The sequence below is a fragment of the Strix aluco genome, chromosome Z (genome assembly GCF_031877795.1).
Source record: "Strix aluco isolate bStrAlu1 chromosome Z, bStrAlu1.hap1, whole genome shotgun sequence".
Classification (NCBI taxonomy): domain Eukaryota; kingdom Metazoa; phylum Chordata; class Aves; order Strigiformes; family Strigidae; genus Strix; species Strix aluco.
Genome location: NC_133971.1, coordinates 84,203,476 through 84,224,678, shown reverse-complemented (window position 1 = coordinate 84,224,678; position 21,203 = coordinate 84,203,476). Strand labels below are relative to the sequence as shown.

Here is a 21,203-nt window from a genome sequence, read left to right as displayed (position 1 = left end):
GCTGCATAAAACTGCACTTTTTTTTTTTTTTGGCTGTGCAGCATGCATTTTGATTTCCAAGTGTTTGGAGAACTGTGCTCACACATTCTTTGACGGTCTCCTCTTCATTCACATGTAAGGGAGCAAGGCATGGACACTAGATGTACAGTTTTGTCTGTGAAGTAGGACAGATGAATGAAAGGTCAGTCCATGCCTTTCATCTTTCCCTTCACCTTTCCTCCCAGCTCATTTGCAATGACATTTCATGTAACATTTCAGTCACAATCAGCCTAAATCATTTCAGTCTCAACCTCCTCAGTCACCTGGCACTTCTTTTTGTCTTTTGTGTTTTTGTGGAGCACTGCACTTGCTGCATGGGTGACAAATCACGTACTGGACTAGGTCTTCTCTCTGCATGAAATAAAGCCTTTCTCTTAATTTTCTCACACTGTTTTTGTAGTTTGTAGTTGTTGACTGCTTTATTATTTGATGTAACTTAATTTTTTATTAGCTTTGATTTGTAGCTCTCTAATGACTTTCCTCATGTTATGACAAGAGGTAATGGGGAATGGCCTCAAGTTGCACCAGGGAAGGTTTAGACTAGATATTAGGAAGTATTTCTTTACAGAATGGGTTGTTAGGTGTTGGAATGGGCTGCCCAGGGAGGTGGTGGAGTCCCCATCCCTGGAGGTGTTTAAGAGTCAGGTCGACATAGCGCTGAGGAATCTGGTGTAGTTGGGAACTGTTAATGTTGGATTAATGGTTGGACCGGATGATCTTCAACGTCTTTTCCAACCTAGACAATTCTGTGATTTCTTCAGTTGGACCCATTTAGTCAGTTCTGGTCTTCTTTCTGATACCATTTTTCCTGGTTTTTTTTTTTTTTTTCCCTTTCTTCTCTCTTCACAAAGTTGTAATTCACTCAAAGACTACTTTTCACTGAAAAAATGCAGCTATTGAGATGACTGACCATCAAAGGGAAGAAGGCTGGAAAGAGCAGACATTTAGACATTTTCCTGCAAAAATGTGTGTGCCCTTGGTTCTGTAAAATACCACCAAAATTATAATGAATTTGAAACAGGATACATTATCAAAACCAATACATTTGGAAATGAAAATGTGTTGCGTGACATTCTTGATACTTACAGCCATAGAAAGCAGGTTGCTCCATGTAAGAAAGAAGGGAAAAGTCATGTACACACAGTTCTGTTCAATTTTAATCAACAATCTGGATGCAGAATTGAATGCACCATTAGCAGTTGGCTGATGATCCAAACTGGGAGGTGCTGTTGACTCTCTTGAGGGACAAGAGGCCTTGCAGAGGGATACAGATAGATCGGAGCATTGGGCAGTGATTAATGGGATGAAATTTAACAAGAAGAAATGCCAGATTCTGCACTTAGGTTGGAGTAATTCTGGGCTCAGATACAAATTGGGAGAAGAGTGGCTGGAGAGCAGCCCTGCAGAAAGGGATCTGGGGGTGCTGGCTGACAGCAGGCTCACGGTGAGCCAGCAGTGTGCCCTGGCAGCCAAGAGGGCAAACCGCAGCCTGGGGTGCATCAGACACAGCATGACCAGCCGGTCAAAAGCGGTGATTGTCCTGCTGTGTTCAGTGCTGGTGCGGCCTCACCTTGAGTGCTGTGGGCAGTGCTGGGCCCCACAGTTTAAGGAGGATGTGCAGGTCCTTGAATACATCCAGAGGAGGGAAGCAAAGCTGGTGGGAGGGCTGGAAGGCGAGTCCTGTGACGAGTGGCTGAGGACTCTGGGCTTGTCTAGTTTAAAGAAAAGGAGGCTGAGGGGCGACCTCACTGCTCTCTACAGCTTCCTGAGGAGGGGAAGTGGAGAGGGAGATGCTGGTCTCTTGTCCCTGGTATCTAGTGACAGGACACACAGGAATGGCTCAAAGCTGCACCAGGGGAGGTTTAGGCTGGACATCAGGAAGCATTTCTTTACCGAGAGGGTGGTCACACACTGGAACCGGCTTCCTAGAGAGGTGGTCGATGCTCCAAGCCTGTCAGTGTTTAAGAGGCATTTGGACAAAGGCCTTAACAACATGCTTTAACTTTTGGTCAGCATGAAAGTGGTCAGGCAGTTGGACTACATGATTGTTGTAGGTCCCTTCCAACTGAAATAGTCTAGTCTATTCTATTCCATCTCCACTTACAAAACACACTAAAAAAAAATTATTTAAGTTACCAGGGTAACTTCATAACTTCAAGTACTGCATGCACTGCAACAAGCACACTATTGCTGATACCACAATGCTTCCTTCATGCTTATCCCACCTTCCTGAAGCTGCAGTTTCATATGGCTATATTGGCAATACTTTGGATCACACTGGCTCCAATTTTTAGTAGTACCTGCACTTTTCTTTCACACACATAAATACACGGTAGTCACCTCAACAATGCCATTTTAGACATCCTAAGGCATAGTGAAGTATCCATATGGGGCTGGCAGCTATGGGCCTGGACCTCTAAGAAACCCGTCCCCTTTTGGAACGGCACGTACCCTAGGAGCATGCAAAATGACAGTAAATCCCTGTATTCAGGCACCTTCATCTCTTCCACTTTTCTTTGACTTGCATTGTTAGTAATGCAGCTCAGCTTACTGTCTTGGTAAGAAAACATTAACTTGTATATCCAGCAAATTACTGGCAAATTTAAATGTATGCCAGAAGTTAAGTCTGTGATAAGGATGTCTTGCATATTCTGGACAGAACTTCCTAATCACATATGCATACAATTAATACAAACAGAATGCAGAATAGGAAAGAAAAAAGCTTATATAAGGCGCAAGGTGTGTGATTCTCATGTAGAAACAAGAAGCTTCTTGTCTGTTTTAAAGTAAGCTTTTACTGTAGAAAAAGTTCTATTTTCTCTTGGTCAGCTATTCCATTCTGCAATCTTAGATTTTTAAACATAGGAAACTTAGAAAATCCATAGAGGTTTCTTGATGCCATTCTACATTTGCTTGGATTTAGGATATCAACCTGAAATAGGATTGATGTAGAATATGTGTGAAAGTGTTTAAGCTAGGCTGAGCCTCTAAAAGCTGATAGGCTTTAAACTACCCTGCAATAAATGTATCACTGGCTTCAGAATAAATATTAATGGCAATGGCTTTACAAAATAGTTTGAGAGAACACATGTATTAAAGAATATGACTCTTAACAATGACCCCTGCTAACTCAGCTATGTTAAGGCTACGTTAAATGGGAAAGTCTGCATGGTGCAGGATAAAAATCCCCAGGAACAGCTGCCAATCATGTCCCCATGAAAGACAACGACCTTCACCCCATTAGGAACTTTACACTTGCCAAGTGTTATTAGGTCATTTCTTAAAATGCAAACTGTAAAACATCAGAAAGCAGTTCAATAAACAACAGCAAACTTCTCTCAGCACTAGGAATATATATGCACATTTTCATAATCCAAGTGAGAAAGTGAAACAAAATGGGAGAATACAAATTAAGATATTTACACAATGAAGGCTGATTTTTATTTGGATGTAAATCAAAACTATTGTAGTAACTCTGTAGATAACACTCCTTGGATTTTTTTCCTCCCCAAAAGATCACTTATCTGTTTCATTTTAAAAAGGCTGAGAAATACCATGCTGAAGGAAAAAAAGAACTCTTGAGAAGATTTATAAAAGAATCTCTCAGGAGAAACTGTATTTGCTTGCCTTTTTGGCTAGAAAGCTCTTTGGCTTACAGCTGTCAGAAAAAAACCCAACAAATGGAAAACAGATGTTTTTGTTGAATCTATCACTGTACTTTGTAAACCTAAAATGTAAGTGGAAAAAAACAGATTGCAAATTGTGCCTACTACTTTTTTTTCCAATTACTAATGCTATGCTATTAAACTCCATTCGGGTAGTCTAAACAAGTCTTAATTGTTTAATAAAGAAATGAATTTGCAATGTGTAAATACTTAACAGATGATCAGCAGATATTCAACCAGTAATGAGAATGTTAAATATGCACACAAATTGTAGGAATATTTAAAGTTGATTCCAACTCTCAGAAATTTGCTAGGTACAACAATTTTAGTACTAATAAACTAGTTCTGAGTAGTGAAATAGGCCTGAAAATACAAGCAGCAAATGAACCCATCATATTCAATAGCTCTGTAAGATTAGCAGTTCATCTAGAATTTCATAAAAGGGCAAGTTGATGGACTATGTCCAACAGACTGTTTTCTAGCAATGCCTCTATACAGGAATCCATGTGAAACCACGCTGCTCAGAGACAGGACACACTTATAAACTAGGCAGACAAGTCAAATCTGATAAAGCTTCAAAACAGAGCAGCTCACACTTTCACAAACTGTTCCTCTAAGGTGAGCACTGAGTGGAAAATTCTTGCTGCGTACATTTCTCTTCTGCGCATGATCACTATGGTGTTCAGGATTTTGAGATTCAACACACAGCATTGATGAACAAAAAAGGCAAATGATGCTAATTAGTAAACTCCAGCATTACCAAAACACAGGATATTAAAGTGATTATTTGTTCATAAATTGATTACTTGGTCTTGGTTTTGCCTTCCTAAGTGCAGTGTAAGACTTGAAGTCAAAGGTAGCTTTGTACTTTTTAAAACCTTATTTTTCCATTCTTCTTAGATTAACAGGAGTTAGAAATTACCTGAAATAGCCCATTAAAATGGGCAGGAAAACCAGAAACAAACTGCAAAATCACTCTTCACTACACAGTGAAAAAAATCATGGTCACAGCTTCATATTAAATGTAGAACCACTTTAGCTATACACAGTATTTCAAAAGATCCAGAAACTGGCTAAGAGTTAAAAGCCAGTAGAACAAAAAGCAGGAAATCCAAAATAGATTTTTGCCCTCTTTAATCCTAAATTTTAGGGTCACATGCCTGAATAAACCATTTTGCTTTACAAGGAAAGAAACTTTGGTATGGAGTTAACTAGCCACATGAATAGCACCTGTAGCTTCCAAAAGAAATACTAATGGCTAACTAGACACCACAGCAGCAAGATACCCTCTTAAAAAAAAGACTAAGAACAAGCATATGCTTAGAGCTGTGCATGAAGGCTGGACAACATAAACTAGTGTAATCTTTTTTTTAAAGTAACTTTAAAGCATTTCTGCTTTCTCTATTTCTGATGCTGAAATTAGTAAGAAATCTTTTCTACAACCAGAGAGCTTTCCTTTTATTTGATAACCACTAATAATCACTCCCTTAAAAATTGCATGCTGATGCTTGAAGAACACTGTATTGAATTTTTTCTTTAAGTCTTTAGACTGTTTCTCTAAAATACTGTATTTTTATTCCATAGGCCCAAGCTGTCAGCAGTAGGTGTTGCAAACAGAAACATCCCCCTACTCCAAGAGTTACTCATTAAGAAGGTCAAAGATAAATTTGATCTCAAAATAGAACAAACGTTCTTTTTAATAAATGGTACCAGAACTAACAAATGATCTTCGTAATGTGTGATACTTTCCTACAGCCATTGATAAGTAGTTACTGGAATGTTAGTCTGTTAATCTGTGTTTTATGGGTTTGCAACAAAGCATAATACACATTGAACAGAATGAGTGAAACTCCAGTTTGCAGTGTATAATGAATTTTAGTCATTTAATAAATTTTAGTTTTTATTTGTGTATTCCACTGTAGTGCTGTGACAACAAATCACACCTGTGTACCAGAGCATACATCAACAGTATGATGTAACTTTACTTACACCACTGCTATATTTAGCTTTTTGAAAGAGACATAAGCATACACTATGGCCACATCAAATAATTTTCTGTTTTTTTTCTTTGATAACCTTCACTTTTTCAGTAATACTTCACTTTTAAATTTGAATTATTGAAAAAACTCACAGAAAGTTTATACAGGAATAGCTATAAGGAATAACCTCACAGGCACTGATATGACAAACATTTATTTTAAGGGCTGAGAGGCATTAATATCATATTGACAAAGTTGACTGAGAAGAATGACTAACTTTGTCTAAATGGGAAATGCCCATTTTTGCTTGTATGTTGAGAAAAGAAATTCAGAAAGTTATTTTTTGGCCTTGCTATGTCACGAAGTCAATCATACAAAGACCTATGCATTTAATCCAAAATGATGGTTGTAAAAGCCCTTCTATTTAAACAAAAACATCATGCAAAACTTTGATCAATTATGCAGCTGCTTCCAAACTGTTGCAAGACCATACTGTATATATTAGCTTTTATACTGCTAATGCACAACTAACAGCAAACTTGATTAGATTAACACAAATTTGTCTTAATTACACCGTTATATCACACTAAGGAGACAAATGCCACAAGATTGGCAAAAACATTTAATTCTGAGCACTAAAATGGCAGGATAATTATGTGTTGTAACCCCTTCACATTTAGAAAAAAACATAATCCTGCAGTCTCACTTTACAAAAAAAAAGTTCTGTAAAATATTAATTCGGAGGGGAACAGTTTAAACTATCTAACACAAAGTAACTTACACAACTAGTGTCAAAGGCAAACAAAAAAACTTCTAAATAAAAAGTCAAAATACACATAGCAACAGAAGCACAAATGCTGCATTAAATACAATCAAGATGAAAAGATAACGCACTTGTTAATAAAAAAGACAAAAAAAGAAAAGTTACTAAAGTTAGAAACACATTTAAAGAAAATGCAATGAGGGAAAGCTTTTTTTTTTGACAACAGAGTTTCCATTTGCAGTCTTTCCATCCATAATTTGTCTGGTAAAGTACATCCATTAAAATATTCAGAATTTCATAGAAGAGCTAGGTTGTTCTCTTCCAAATCCAATTCCCGAGTTGGTTTTGTATGTTTTAAACAGACATCATTATGAATGAAGTAAAAGCAAGGCAACAAATGGACTTTTTATCGCCTTCAATCTTAGCACTGATGACAAACATTTTTAAAAGTTATCATAATCTTTTTTGTCTTTTTTTCCCTCTGCTTCAAATCCATCAACTCCATCACTGTCCCTTCTCCTTTTACGATTATTATGGATGTTGAAGCGTTGATTCATCTGTGGTAATGGATCCATTCCTAAAACTTTGTGTATTTGACGGAATGCAAGGAGTCTCAGTGCAAACTGGAAGAAGGGTAAAAAGAAGGTATTTGTTACAAACAAATGTCAATTTTGAGTACTTTATCAAACAATTAATGAAGAACATTAGTGTTGTATGATATTATTCTTAGCTCTCATAATCCCCTCCTTCCTTCCCACAACGAAGTCAACACAATAAAATGTGTATGTCACATTTGCTGCTTCTGCACAAAGTACATCAAGGCTTCGAAATAATGTGCATGTGTTTCAACTGTTGGACTCGCACTGAAGCAGCCAAGGCTCGTCACATGTCCAATCTTTAGCAAAAGGATCAAATGAAGAGGTAGGGGCAGTAACCTCTTAGGTTGCAAGCATGAATGGTCAATACTGTAAGTGGATACAATAAATATTAAAAATTAAACTTACAGAGACTTTTTAATAAAATATTAAATGCCAAGGTAATTTTAAATCTAATAACATACTGCCGTTGAGTGAGCATCTTTACAGATATATACAGATGGGAGTGCTTCAAACTTTTCAGGAAAAGATGTTAATTTTCGTGCAAAAATGAACAGTATTATACATCCCCTGTTGTGACATGTTCATTGCCTAGCTTAAGACTGATAAAACTGGACTGTATTATAAGAAAGGAAAATTCATGTAAACCATATAGCTCCATTAAAAAAAAAAAAACCCACAAAACGAAAAACACGCCAAAAACCAGCCATCAAAATGTAGTTACTTTACACATATATTTCCTTACCTGTGCACTTGAAGTAATATCCTCTCGTTGCTGATCTGTCATTACAGCAAGTGTATCAAAAGGATCTTTTTCACAAGGGTCCAGAAGGCCAGGACCACCTACAATGGTTAGGCTAATTAGTAGCACATCTCTACCTTACTTAACCAAGATTATAGATTTTACATTAGATAAGCATAAGCATACAGACACTGATCAAATGCAACTTGCCTTTAAGGATGATTCCTGAAGATATACACTCAAAAACTCTTCTCAGTGCATCCCCAGGACTCTGTGGTCCAGTAGCGCTGCTAATTGCTTTTTCCACAAGCAACTCCATAGCCTAGACCAACAATAAGAAAATCCAGCCAATTTAGAAGACTGAAAAATATTGAGAAAAGCTGCTACTGTTGTCAATATAGAACTTTTGAAGAACATTATACATCATAAAACACTTTCAGTTAAAATGAAAAAAAAAACCAGATATTTTATAAAGATGAATAAAAAGAAAGCTGGTGCAAGATTAACATTGAGTAGTGATACTGATATGCTTCTTCTCATTACAAACTCATAAGTTTTCTAGAAATTGATGCAGTAGTAGCCTACTATGCATATGCAGGTAGACAACTTGTCCAGCCATTTTTTGAGAGTGTATGAAACATGGCGTGTCACCTAAATCTGCAAGCCACATGAATGAACAGCACAAGGCATATCTAATGAAATTAACAGGATGCTATAGTAAAATAATTTCTACAGAAGCAGAGAAACTTAAATCATCAAATGTTAAAAGATCATTACATTTTTAAGTGGCTACTAGTTCTTCAGTTTACCAAAACTGAAGTTCACAGCAAGTTTTCTCCTGGATATAGGCTAACACTAACTCAGATGTTAAACAAGTGTACAATAACATTGATGATAAACAGGTTTTCTAAAATTTATAGATTTTTTGGTATTAGTTAAAATGGTTTAAATGATTAGCTGTATTTTAAATACTTTTTTCCTGTGAATATTTCCATTGTTATTATACACTATTTTTTCCAGAAAAATCTATAAAAGTTATTTGTAAAAGTAAATAATAGCTTTCCTTAGGTTTTTTTTCAGCATTTAATGGATGTTTCAATACTACCTCTTTGACAAGTTTAATTCTCAAACAATGGATCTCTCCTGTTTATTGGTGTGGTTTTTTTGGGGGGGTGGGTGGGGGGTGGGTGTTATATTTTGGTCCTTCCCTTCCCCACCGAGTTTACAGGTGTTCAAATGTTGCCTTTTATTTTTACTCTCCAGGAGTAAATGCCTGTTCTGATGCATGCAAATAACTACAGGCAATATTGATCACAGTCCTTCACTAAGAGTGCCCATTCCTTTCTATTTCTGCTCCATTTAACTGACAAATTTCAATTCCTGAGCATGGTATTTACATACTCTCACTGTATCACTCAGAATTTAGTAACAGTAATTTAGTTGTTTTCAAGTATGAAGCAGGGAAGAAAAAAAGCAGATCATGTTTTTGCATTTATTCAAGTCTAGTTCTTTTGGATCCTTATATAATACACTAAAGTCTACAACTTAATCCTAGGAAAATGCGAATTAGGATGCCCTGATGTTTATGTGCACTAAAGGCTGGATTTCAAGTTTAAAAAAAAAATCAACCTTGAATAATAGTTCCTTCTAACTTGTAGGAACTTGACAAAATTCTTCTAATTTAGATTTCATTTTTAGGCACATAAAGAGGGTGCTACTAATGTCTGTATTTAGACTTCCTAATATCTTCTATTTTTACAACTACTTCGGTTCTTTTTGAAAAGCTCTGGCATCATTTTGGTTTGTAACAGGCTTCTAGCATACATGTTAGGAGAAGTTCTGTATCCAGAAAAATCTATCTCTTCAATCTATGAAATTCCATCTGTGACTGGCAGAGATTACATCTATCACCATTTTCATCAGGCCAAAAGAACAGGTGACTAAACAATGTTGACCCATGTCACTAACAATTCATCAGGTACCAGGAGCAAATCAGGAATCACTTTTGGAGATAAATGAGACACAGCTAGGCCTGATACACTGCTTCATACCTCTCTCCCCCTCTGGATGTGCCTTAGAACAGAGAAATAAGAAACAACATTCCTTGTTCTTCATCTATGCGCCTGCTGTGTGTTGCAATAGTTCTAAGGATGCTTTTCTAAAAGTATGCTGGGGTTTATTCTTTGGCAACTCAGTATCATAGTGACATAAGAGGGCACTTACATACTTCTTAGCTTCTTTTAAGCTATATTTGTACAGTGTATCTCAGGAAATGTAGCACAGAAACTGACAGTATTTTTTTTTTTACTTTAAATATTTAAAAACCAGAAATAAGTGCTCCACATTTTTCCAGAAGCAATAAATATCAGAAGTAATTTAATAAAACTGTCTGCAAACGTAGTACAGTTGTAAAACATTTCTCATTGAAATAACACCAACTGCTCAAACTGTCTTGACAATATTAGTGCTCTTCCTGTCAAAACTGAAAAGGAAGCAGCATGCAGTGCAATAGGATTTGGTCTGTGAAACAGACCAGTCAGATACATGCTTCAGAGATTTTGTTTCAGACTAACTTTGTCCAGTCCACAGACTGAACATCTGTTAATATTTGGAGCACAAGTTGAACTCCTGGAGAGCATCATTTAAGATAGTCAATGCAAAAGGAACGCTCCAAGAACAACTGGCTGCAAGAATAAAGGTAACCTGGTACAACCCAGAGATTTAAGTGACACTGATTAAAATGCTAATGGTGACACATCCACAGATTGCACTGAAGTACTGTGGTAATTCATTTTGCAGAAGAGACATATTAATGATCACAGGAATTACTGTGGTTTATCTTTCAAGTAGCCCTTCTATTATCAGAGAACTATCTGGGCAAGCTGACATTATTCTAAATAATTTTCAGTAAGCCCCAAGCAATCAGAGTAGGTGGTTAGAAAATACTAGATTCTTTTAAACAGAGTAAAGGAAAAAAGCACTAAAATCTAGAATAAGAATGCTACCCACAAAGAATACAAAAGAACAATAAAATTCCTTTTGGGAAAAAAAAATAAATTCCAGCTCCAGATGACAAAACCTCAGAAAATTACATTTTTAGAGGGAATCTGGATTACTGGGGGGGGGGGATGGGACACGGGGACAAAAAACCCCCGCATTACTTCTTGAGAAAGTCTACATTTAAAAACTGTAGTATCACTTCCCTGTACTTTATTTGCAGTACCATGTGTATTAAAAAGAGTCATTCAAAAGAACATTACTTACCCAGCTTGGAAAATCAGACCAAGTTGGAACCCGCTGACAGAGATCACGAAGAATACGTATGATAATCACACAGGACTGCAGACCATTAGCTCTAGCCTTGGGAGCAATACAAAATCAAATTAATTAATCCTAGCACCTACAGCACATAGGACTTGTTGAAAGACTAAAACACCACTGTTCAATGGAAGCTCAGATACAGGATTGAAACAAATCATTCTACAACTTTATTCCATGAGCTGCCATTTACAGCAGTATTTTATACAGGGTTAGTAATTTAAGGTGGTAGAAGTCAAAGTGCACAGGTTATACAAGAATAACGTTTCTTGATTCCCTGTACACTTTGACCTATGTTCACTTGTAACAATAAATACAGTATCTTTCTATATTAGAAATAAAAAGGATAAAGTAAAGATCTAAGAAATAGGTATAGAGACTGAAAGGTCAAGGGAATCTGTTTGGTTTCTTTATTGTGCCTTTGCCAGAATGCAAAGTCACTAAACCAAACAGTTGCTTCTCGCCTTCCATTCCCTACACTTAATGCACTTAAAGAAATAGGAAAAAAAGTCTTAAATCTAAACGTAAAGCTTTAAACACATATTCCATTATTTAAAGCAAAGTTACTCTGCAGCCTTATGGAATATATAACAAATATACAACATATGATCACCCCAAGCGAGTCAAGCTTTCAACGTCGCCTTCTCAATGACCAGAAAAAAAAATGTCAAATGAGCAATAACTGCATAAAGCAGTTCCTCCATACTTAACCTTCTACATTTAAATTTAGGGACCAGAAAAATATTAAGTATTATTAGCATGAACAACGCTGAGTGTTTTCACACAATTAAACATTTATATTGCAACTGAACTAATCTCTCATAAGGCTACAAAAAAAAAAGTAAAATGATGTTCCGAACCTGGAACCACTTAGCGTGGCGTAGAGCAGCCAGAGCGTCAAGGCATTTTTGCCTGTCCAAGACGTCCGGTGGGTCTTTCACCATACCCGAGGTTACATCTAAAATGGATTGAATTGGCAAAATGCAGTGAGGAATGGGTGTTTGACCAGGTGAGCAAGACACTTCCTTAAAGTAGCTTCAATGTCACACATGCCATTTAAAATTTAAACCCTTGAACAACAAATCTAAGTGTTCAACAAAAGCCATTCAATTAGGACTAGGGCATCAACCCCGTATGAAGATCAAGAGCATATTATACTTCAGCTCTGAGATTATTTTCAAATGCATTGCGAATTGTGCAATGCGTAGTACTTCTGTATTTAAGCTAACACTGGAAAAACACATATCCCCTAAAATTAAATACTGAAGGAAGGATGGTTGGACACAGTGCACCAGCACAGAGAACACAAGACAGAAGGAACACAAAAATCCACTTTAACCAAGTAGAAACATTTAAACTTAGTTTCTTGTAGATTTGAATGGTCATGTGTTATTTGGGACTTATAATTAAAAGGAAAACTAAGTAGAACAAATCTTAAAAGCGCTAGATGTTTAGTAATGATGTTATTTTTATCATACCTTAAACTTGAAATTATTTTGTTTTAAAAACCTGACTAAAGGAAGGTGAAATGTTCTTAAATATTACAGAGTTCCATTACTTTCTAGTACCCTCTCTCATACTTATATAAATAAAATTTCCCAGGTCATAATGTACGTGCTCCAGTATTGTTCAGGATGCAAGAAAGGATCTGAAAAGGGACTGCTTTACTTAAGATTCAGCAGGAAAAAGAAAAGAATAGTTTAAAAACAAAGCAGAATGCCCAAAAGAAAGAAAATACAGTAGATCTTGTATATTTAATTGTTCAAAAAAGGATTTAATTACCAAGCTAATTGCTTTGTTAGCAAAAATGAAGAGACCACAGGCACTTTTGGAAGTGGTTTAATCAATGAAACTCAAACCACTGGATAATGTGAAATGGTATCCTCAAGTTAGTGAAAAATATAACGCAGTGATCACCTTTAAAAGTTCTTTGTTTTAATAATTATGAAAATTGCTATTGTGACTAGTAACAAAGTACATCGGTAGCATAACTGGTGATACACCAGGTAAGATGAAACAAAAAGCCCTCACTCAATGGCACTCATTTCACAGGAGCTAGCTGTATGGAACAATACAGTTTACTCCAGTAAGATATAAACTTAGGTAAGTCAGAGAACAAAATTAAAAAAAAAATATATATTGAGACTAATGAAACATGCAAGCAATGAGAGGCTTTTAGTGATGCTGCAGAAAACAGCTCTGAAACCACCTACTTTACACAAATGTAAAATAAATAGTAGGATACTTCACTATACAGAGAAGCTAGAAAGCCATGAATGAACATGGTGGTACAACTCTGCAATATAGTAATTAAATTTAGTCTGAAGTACTACATTCAGATTTGAGCATTTTTGCAGAATAGTCCCATTGCTCTGCACATGGCTAAAAGGGGGAGGATTTAAAAATAAAAATAAAGCTGAGAAGAACACAGGTATCTTCCCACACAGATATTCAAAAGAATGGACTATATGTTAAAGTGCAAAGATGAAAATCTGCACTAACAAAGCTTTTACAGAGCAAATGAAGACATTTAAAGTGGTATTTCCTTTAAAATAAAACAAAACCAAGAAAACCCAAACAAACCCAAACCTATACAGGAGATGTGCCAGGTAAGATAACTGATGAAATGAGTACAAGCTGGATATAAGAGACAAAGAGTACATTTAGAGGAAACCCACAGCAGGGAAGAAGTGGCAAAGTAAGGTTGAGAAATTGAAAATAAAAATATGGGTTGTTGGGCCTAGTAGCCTAACCAGTCAATTATTTATAAGCTTCTAAAACTAATATCCAAATAGGTGAAATTGTGCAAACTTATAGCACAGTAATTCATTACAGAATTTGAAGCTCGAACTACTTTTAACTCTGAAAAACTTCAATTTGGAAAATAATTTTTCTAAAGAGAATTACAGTTTAAATGTACAGAAGAAAATCTTACTCAGTGCTGGAAATGTCAATCTAAAGCGTGCTACTAATAGATTTCATATGAATACCTTGAAACTTAAAAAGACTCTGGAAGTCAGAAGTTGCCAAGGCACCTATTGCACTGAGAATACATTGACTGAAAAAATGTATCAAGGAAACTCTTGTAATATTTAATCTGTGGATTTTTGCATCTGTTTCACATTTCAGGATTAACCCCTTAAAGACTATTTAACTAAATTCAGATGCCTAACCTACCACACTGTTAAGCTAAGACAAAAAACTGAATTAATTTACTAAATACAAGCATGAATTCTTAACCTACATAACTTTATTTATTACTAGCCTAAATATAAGGGGTTAATCTTCAGTTAGATATGCTGTGTCCACACTACCTCTTCATCAAAAGTTAACAGGTATATCAATTTTGTTAAGTTTTATTGTGTGAAATACATTTTACCCAGTCAACTATTTCAAGACTAGTGTGAACACTGCTTAATTCTAGGGGAGAGACAAAGACGAAAAGAAAAAAAAAAAAACCAAACACAAAGTAACAGTAGATGCTAGGACTATGCATCCAAACCCCCTCCTTTGTAAAGCATGGCAGGTGTGACACTGAGCCTTAGAAAACCTTGGTCAAAAATCCTTCCAATGTCTTGGCAGCAACCCCTGACAGAAATCAAGTCCCTCTGCTAGAAGGCTTTGGACCGGAGCTGCAAGCTAAGGATAAAAAAGTCATGCGCACACACATCTATGCGTTTGTAAGTATGTACACTTCCTTTGCTGAAGGAAAGATTCCACAGCAGGGGTTAGAGCACTTCGAATATATCAGATTCAGTAAACTGTCAGACGCACAATACTGTAAGAAACAGTAGCTATGCGGTTAACAATTTGATTTCACTGTATTTTTATTTTAGCCTTTTCATCATGTAATAGGTTTATTACACATCAAACATGATTCTACTCCACATGCAAGTCTCAGTCTCATCTTTCCTCAAACTGGTTCTTCCGGTAAAGCCTTCCTTATCACCTGAACTAGCTTCCCAAGCGGGCTGAAGAAAATGAAAACTTTACACCATTGTAAGACACAGAGCATGAGAAGCTGCAGTAAGAAAAAACACAAACACATACTGTAACTCTGCAGCAAATAAGCAGCAGTCTTCGTAACAAGGCCTTCTTTGCTGCAATAATTTGCAATTCAGTCTTCTATTTGCTCTAGTTCCAAAAGCGAACTTTTCTGCACATCCATTTTATACTGCTCAGTGTCTTGAAGAGAAATCTAACTTGATTTTGCTTGCCTAGAGGCAGTACTGCATTCAGCAGTGAGTAAACTCATAAAGATCATTTTAACTCAAGTGTGGGTCAGACAAAAATACAGATTTGTTTCCTTTAGGTGGCATAAATTAAGGGATTCATGGTAGCAATTTGAAATTTATTTTAGCCCACATTATAGATTTTTAGGCCAGAAACCACTTAATTGAGTATTGTGGCAGGAATCAATATTACACTATTACATAGTACATTAAGAAATTAACATGGTGTTTAAAGTTAACTTCATTTAATAGTTAATCTAATTGAATAATCAAATTTAAGTTGAAGTATTCTTTATTAGCTTAAATAATATGTGAAGTTGTATTCAGCACAGACAAACCAGAAGTCTTTTACACTTAGGTTGTCAAAAAACAAGTAAAATCAGTTGGGTGTGACAGTACATGTACAAAGCCTTTATAGCTACGAATAATATGCATAGCTTAAAAATCATGTACAAAGCACTCTTAAAGACGCTTCAGAAGTCATCCAAACCAGAAAATGCATCTTGAAATTTTTCTTTCTGATTATGTAGGATGACTTTGTTACCACAGCTTGGTTACAATGCACTAGTCACAGCTACAGGACATTCACTAATGCAATATAAAAACCTTAAGTATTTTAGAGGACATGTAATAATGAGATGAAATAAAAAAACCTCCGTGGCTTATATAAATACGTATATACACAAGCACAGGTATACATATACACATACAATTTTTTTCAGCCTGCATATGAGAAGTGTTAAGATAGCCTCAAATTTCCTATTTGTAGGTTCACTGTCAAACACCACAACCCAGTTTGCTATGATCTCTTTCAACTATGAAAATACAGGATTAAAAGGAAACAAAAGTTAGTTTTATCTGACCCATAAACAAAATGAACCAATGTACTGCAGACATTAATCATGCTTGTTGGCTTAAAAGCTTTTGGAGCTTTGAAAGTGTTACAGAACAGACCCTAAAGCAACACTGCTGGCACCAGAGAAACTGTGGACTTCACAAATGTAAATTGATTTACAAGCTTCACCTTCTGCTTCAGCTCAATGACAAAGCCATTTCTTATTGTACTAGTCTGGGTTTGCCAGTTGGATCGAAGACTAATTTTAATACCAGGAGCCTAAATATACTCAAAAAGCACTCCAGACCAAAAAGCAACCTCAGAGAGCTGGAAAAAATCGCATCGTTTTTTAAAGTTAGAAGCACTGTTACCATCAAAAATATTATAAAAGTGCATTTTAAGTGGTGCTGCTATTTGGAATGTATAAGTGATAGTAATACTGATCCAGTTTAAACCCAAAAACCTGTGATTTGATTTTCTAAAACCATACAATCTTTCTCTTAGGGCAAGACTGCTCTAGAAAGCCAGTTTATAGCCACTTGCTATAAAACACATAGTTTTCCACATAATTTTAAAAGAGGGGAAAAAATAGTCGTTTGTACCTTTTCCAGAAAGCTGAGGTTGGATATAAAGTTAGAAATTTTAAAAGTTAAACGCATTATAGAAGCATTTATTTTAACCAACTGTTCTCTACCAAGACTGGTTGTTGGAAAACAAGGTTTCGATCAAATACATGTGCCAGCATGTTGCCTTCCAGGACCTTAATGCCATCTTAAGCAGAATAGATAAACAAAAAAATAAGATGGGTGAGAAAGAAGGAACATTTTTAACAACTTCCCAACCTCCATCCCTCATGTTCTCTTCCCGAATGACTGGAGATGTCAGTGTGATAGTAACTTGCATTTTGGGTTCCACACATGAATTTAAAATTATTGCTGCTTCTGGGACTGCACACTTGATATCATATTTCTCAGGACTTATTACCTAAATACGGAGAAACAGAAATTTCTGTTAGCATGTGGCCAACAAAAGTATAGGGAAGAAAACGGATTTCCACATAGTCTTTTTAACAGAAAGATAGAAATGCAGTATAATTATATGAAGCAGATACCTCTGTATTCAAAGAGACCACCGTATACACAATTAAGATACATATACATGGACTTGCATCTGTTTCCAAATCATTAATGAAAATACACAGCGGTCACCAAGCATGCAAAAGAAAAAAAAACTACCCAGAAAATAAATTCATATACAAGTTACATAATAAGAACCTTGACAGTGTTTGAGATAAAGAAAAGCCTCAGTGCCACTTAAAATGTCAGCTGAATATGTTTCTCACTGGAACATCGGAGCCTTTAAAAACCACAAAGATGCAGTGGCTGCTCTTCAAGCTCGCAGTTACAGGATGGGTACTGGTAGGTACATTCTATACTTGTCTGTCACAACATGCTAAGAACAAAGGGCAAGATAAACACCAGGGAAAAAAAAAAAAGAGTAACTAACAAGATGGTTATTCAGAATTGCTTCTTGCAACTAGATTTAATAATTCTAAACACCCCAAAAAGGAAGCTGTAGGCACCTGTCACCTTCTTCCACAAGCTAGAAGACACGTGACTTCTCCACAAAGTCAAAGGTGTGCAGTTTTAAAATTTTCTTCAAATAAGAGCCAACTCAAGATTATTTTCTAATTAATCTGATCCTGCTAAAGCTCTGCCACGTCATCAATTCTGTCAAAACATTTTACCAGACAGTATTGATACTCTAATGCTATAACAAGCATTCTATAATGATGGTGGACAGGCTTTGTTCAGCAGAGAGCAAGGACTTTATTCCATACTTTCATTTCTTGGGGAAATACAGCAAATAGTTTATATGAATTCCACTGAATGGTCTAAGACTGCCTGTACTTTTTTTTTTTTTTTAAAGAAGTGCCAAATTAAAAAACACAAACACACAAGACTTAGTTAACTAACTGTGGAACTACAAAGCACTGACATTAAAAATTGGAAACAAGATATAAGTACAAACAAGTTGGCATCAGTGGAGAACTATGACCTTCAGGTAGCAAGCTTCCTGCAACACTGCACAAATTAGCTCTATAGCTGCTGGTAACTGGGTAATAGCCCTTCTCCTGTTCATTTCTGTTCCTTGATTAAATGAAATCTATTCAATGATGACTGATACTACACCCCTAGCGTAAACAACCAGACACTTGTATGAATACAATATACAGAAAGCAAAACATGCAGCATAGTGCCTGAATTCAGAAGGAAACACTCAGAAAACAGAAAGGAACTGATCCTGAGCTATGAAACGCAGCACAGTGAGGACAGATTCTTACAGTATTTTTAAAAAATTTTAATCCAAAAATCTAAATTCTACTTACTGCAAGTTGTTTGGGAAGACTTTCAGCAATACGACTGAGTAACGTCTTTGAAGGCTTTTCAGCACATAACAAAACAAGATTGACGTTTCGGTCTCCACGGAGTAGCAAACCTTTAGCCAAAACGCCTACCCGTAAAACTCCTTTCAAAGCTCTGTGAATTATAGTTAGAAGTTGCATTTTAAAATAATATAAAAACCTTAAAACTAATCCTGAAGATATAAAAGTGCAATAAAATAGGAGTATTCCACATACTTTTGGGGCCATAGTGACATGCACCACATCAAAACCCAAAAAGAACAGAATCCCTGGAAGCACTGGTAACAGTGTAAGGAAAAACTTCAGAAACAAATGATGAAATTCTTAAAAAGTAATAAAGAAAATATACCTGTCTTTACTGCCATCTTTTTTGTCATCTCCCTCTTTGTTCTTGCTTTTTTCATGATCAGTCATGTTGTCAGAAACAAGTTTCAAAGCACGCTCAGTAATTGAAACAATTTTTTGGACTGCTTGAAGTTCCTCCTCTGTTGGATATATAGCAGCATGTTTGGTCATCACATAGCGGTCATCAGAGGAGTCAGGGCGGCGTAGAGGCTAAACAGATGAAAAAGTGTATTTCTGAAATTTGGGTACACTTCCAAGTTCGCAAATAATAAGTGACCAAAAACCAAACATTCAGCTAAACAGAATATTCAAACCTCAAATTGCTGAAATTTAACAAAACATGAACTGAAGTGTCCTTAACAACTTACACTGGCCACAATCAATCACATCTAAAAAAAGATGAAATATATCAAAATTAAACAAATTGCAAAATCCCAGGATCAAAAGTATCTCCCCAACATAAATATGCATTGTCTTTCTGTCAAGTGGGAAATACTTGCATATTGCTCCAAAATAAAGTATCCAGGATTGCTTTCATACAATCACAGGAGAATTCAAACAGGAAGGGACCTCAGGAGGTCCTCTAGTCCAATCTGTGCAAACCGTGGTCAGCTAGTAAGACTACATCATGTTGCTCAGGGACTTGATCCAGCTGTTTCTTGAAAACTGCCAGAGATGGAGGCAGCACAACAGCTGTGCGAAAAAAATTATTTCCTGTATTCAATCTGAACCTCTTTGGTCTCAGCTTAAGCTGGTTGTATCTCACCCTCTCATGACCGTAAAAAGCCTGGCTCCACTGTCTTTAAAATGCACAGGTACTAGAAGGCTATTATCTCCCACTGAAGCTCTCTCTTCTCCAGGCTGAAGAAGTCAAGGTCCCTCAGTCTCTCCTCACAGGGCATGTGTTCCAGACCCCTGATCATCCCAGTAGCCCCACACTGAGCCTCCTATGGTTTATAGTATCTGAATGTAGTATTGCAGTTTGGGTCTAATCAAAGATGATCCTTCATCTACTGATCACGTTCCTGCTAATATAACCCAGCATGCTGTTGGCCTTCATTACTGCCAGGGCACACTGTTGACTAATGTTTGGCTTGTTACCCGCCAAGATCCCCAGTTCCCTTTCAGAAGGGCTGCTATCCAGCCTGTCATTTCCCAGCCTGTACCAGTGCAAGGGGTTATTCCTTCCCAAGTGCAGCATTAGGCATTTGTCCTTTCAGAATTCCCCCTATTCCTCCAGTCTGCCTAGGTCTCTCTCTGGATGGCAGCCCTGCCCTCAAAGACAGCAACTATTCTCCCCACCGGAAGCTGATTCAATTTCATGCTAGCTGCAAACCTTGTGAGTGTGCACTCACAACATCACCTTTCAGATCACTGATAAGGTGTTGAGACAAAACCCAGGATAAACCCATGTGGTACTGCACTTTTTACTGACCTCCAGGTAGAGTACAACCCACCACTAACCACTGTCCTCTGGGACTGACGATCCAACAAGTTTTTCTCCATCCATTTGTCCACAATTAGATAAATAATGCTGTATAATGCAAATAGGTAAAATAAAAAAGTAGTACACAAATCCAGAGTGACCTGTATTTCAGAGGAAACAATGTTTGTCTTTAAGGCATCTTTTTGTCATTTCAGTGGACGTATTTTGGAAGACAGGTCCATCTACACAGTTTCATTAGCATGTAATTTCTTCTTCACTTTCCCAAATCTTTTATTAAGAAGCACTGGAGACAACTGAAGTAGCACTGAATAAATTATAGTTCTTAACTGTGCCTCCTGTTAAGTATGACTTCACTTTTTTTCCTCAGGTTAAGAAACTCACAGCTGGTCCTTGGGGCTGAGGAGGCATTCCTGGTCTAACTCCCAGCAGGCCTAGAGGTCCAGGAGGACCATGAGGATATCCTCCATCTGGTATTCTGCGACGGTCATCCCAGTGATGCTGCTCTTCCTCCATTCTCCTCCAGTACATGTCTTCTTCGTATCGCCTGAAGTGCACCAATCAAAGTGTTCTTTATATAGCAGTTAATATTTGCAACCATTCTAAATGAATTCCTGTATGTCCTCACTAACTCATTTCTAATAGTTATAAGCAAATACCAGTGAACTCCAGAGGGTAACTGAAATGAATGGTTATTTTGAAACTGGGTCTGAATTTATAACAGATAATTCTAATTAGCCTGCATTCCTCAGGGGGATTGAACACTAACAAATGAAAACCCCAGAAGGATAATGACAATTTAAAACAAGACAGTACAGAG

At 36.6% G+C, this 21,203-nt stretch overlaps 1 protein-coding gene across 3 annotated transcripts in view; it reads right to left on the bottom strand.

Annotated features, from left to right (window-relative positions):
* Nucleotides 1–5,559: 5,559 nt before the first annotated feature.
* The window catches only part of ZFR (zinc finger RNA binding protein), a 41,648-nt gene continuing 26,004 nt past the window's right edge, over nucleotides 5,560–21,203 (bottom strand). For 2 of the 3 annotated variants that reach the window (XM_074811665.1, XM_074811666.1), the window contains exons 12-20: nucleotides 20,768–20,930; nucleotides 18,944–19,149; nucleotides 18,559–18,709; nucleotides 17,012–17,153; nucleotides 11,963–12,060; nucleotides 11,049–11,144; nucleotides 7,995–8,106; nucleotides 7,788–7,885; nucleotides 5,560–7,069 (exon numbers count right to left, since the gene is read on the bottom strand). In XM_074811665.1, the coding sequence (XP_074667766.1) occupies nucleotides 6,890–7,069; nucleotides 7,788–7,885; nucleotides 7,995–8,106; nucleotides 11,049–11,144; nucleotides 11,963–12,060; nucleotides 17,012–17,153; nucleotides 18,559–18,709; nucleotides 18,944–19,149; nucleotides 20,768–20,930 (1,246 nt within the window). In that variant the 3' untranslated portion in view covers nucleotides 5,560–6,889. Of the gene's footprint in view, nucleotides 7,070–7,787; nucleotides 7,886–7,994; nucleotides 8,107–11,048; nucleotides 11,145–11,962; nucleotides 12,061–17,011; nucleotides 17,154–18,558; nucleotides 18,710–18,943; nucleotides 19,150–20,767; nucleotides 20,931–21,203 lie in introns of those variants that run through there. The other variant, XR_012621519.1, reaches the window with a different exon arrangement.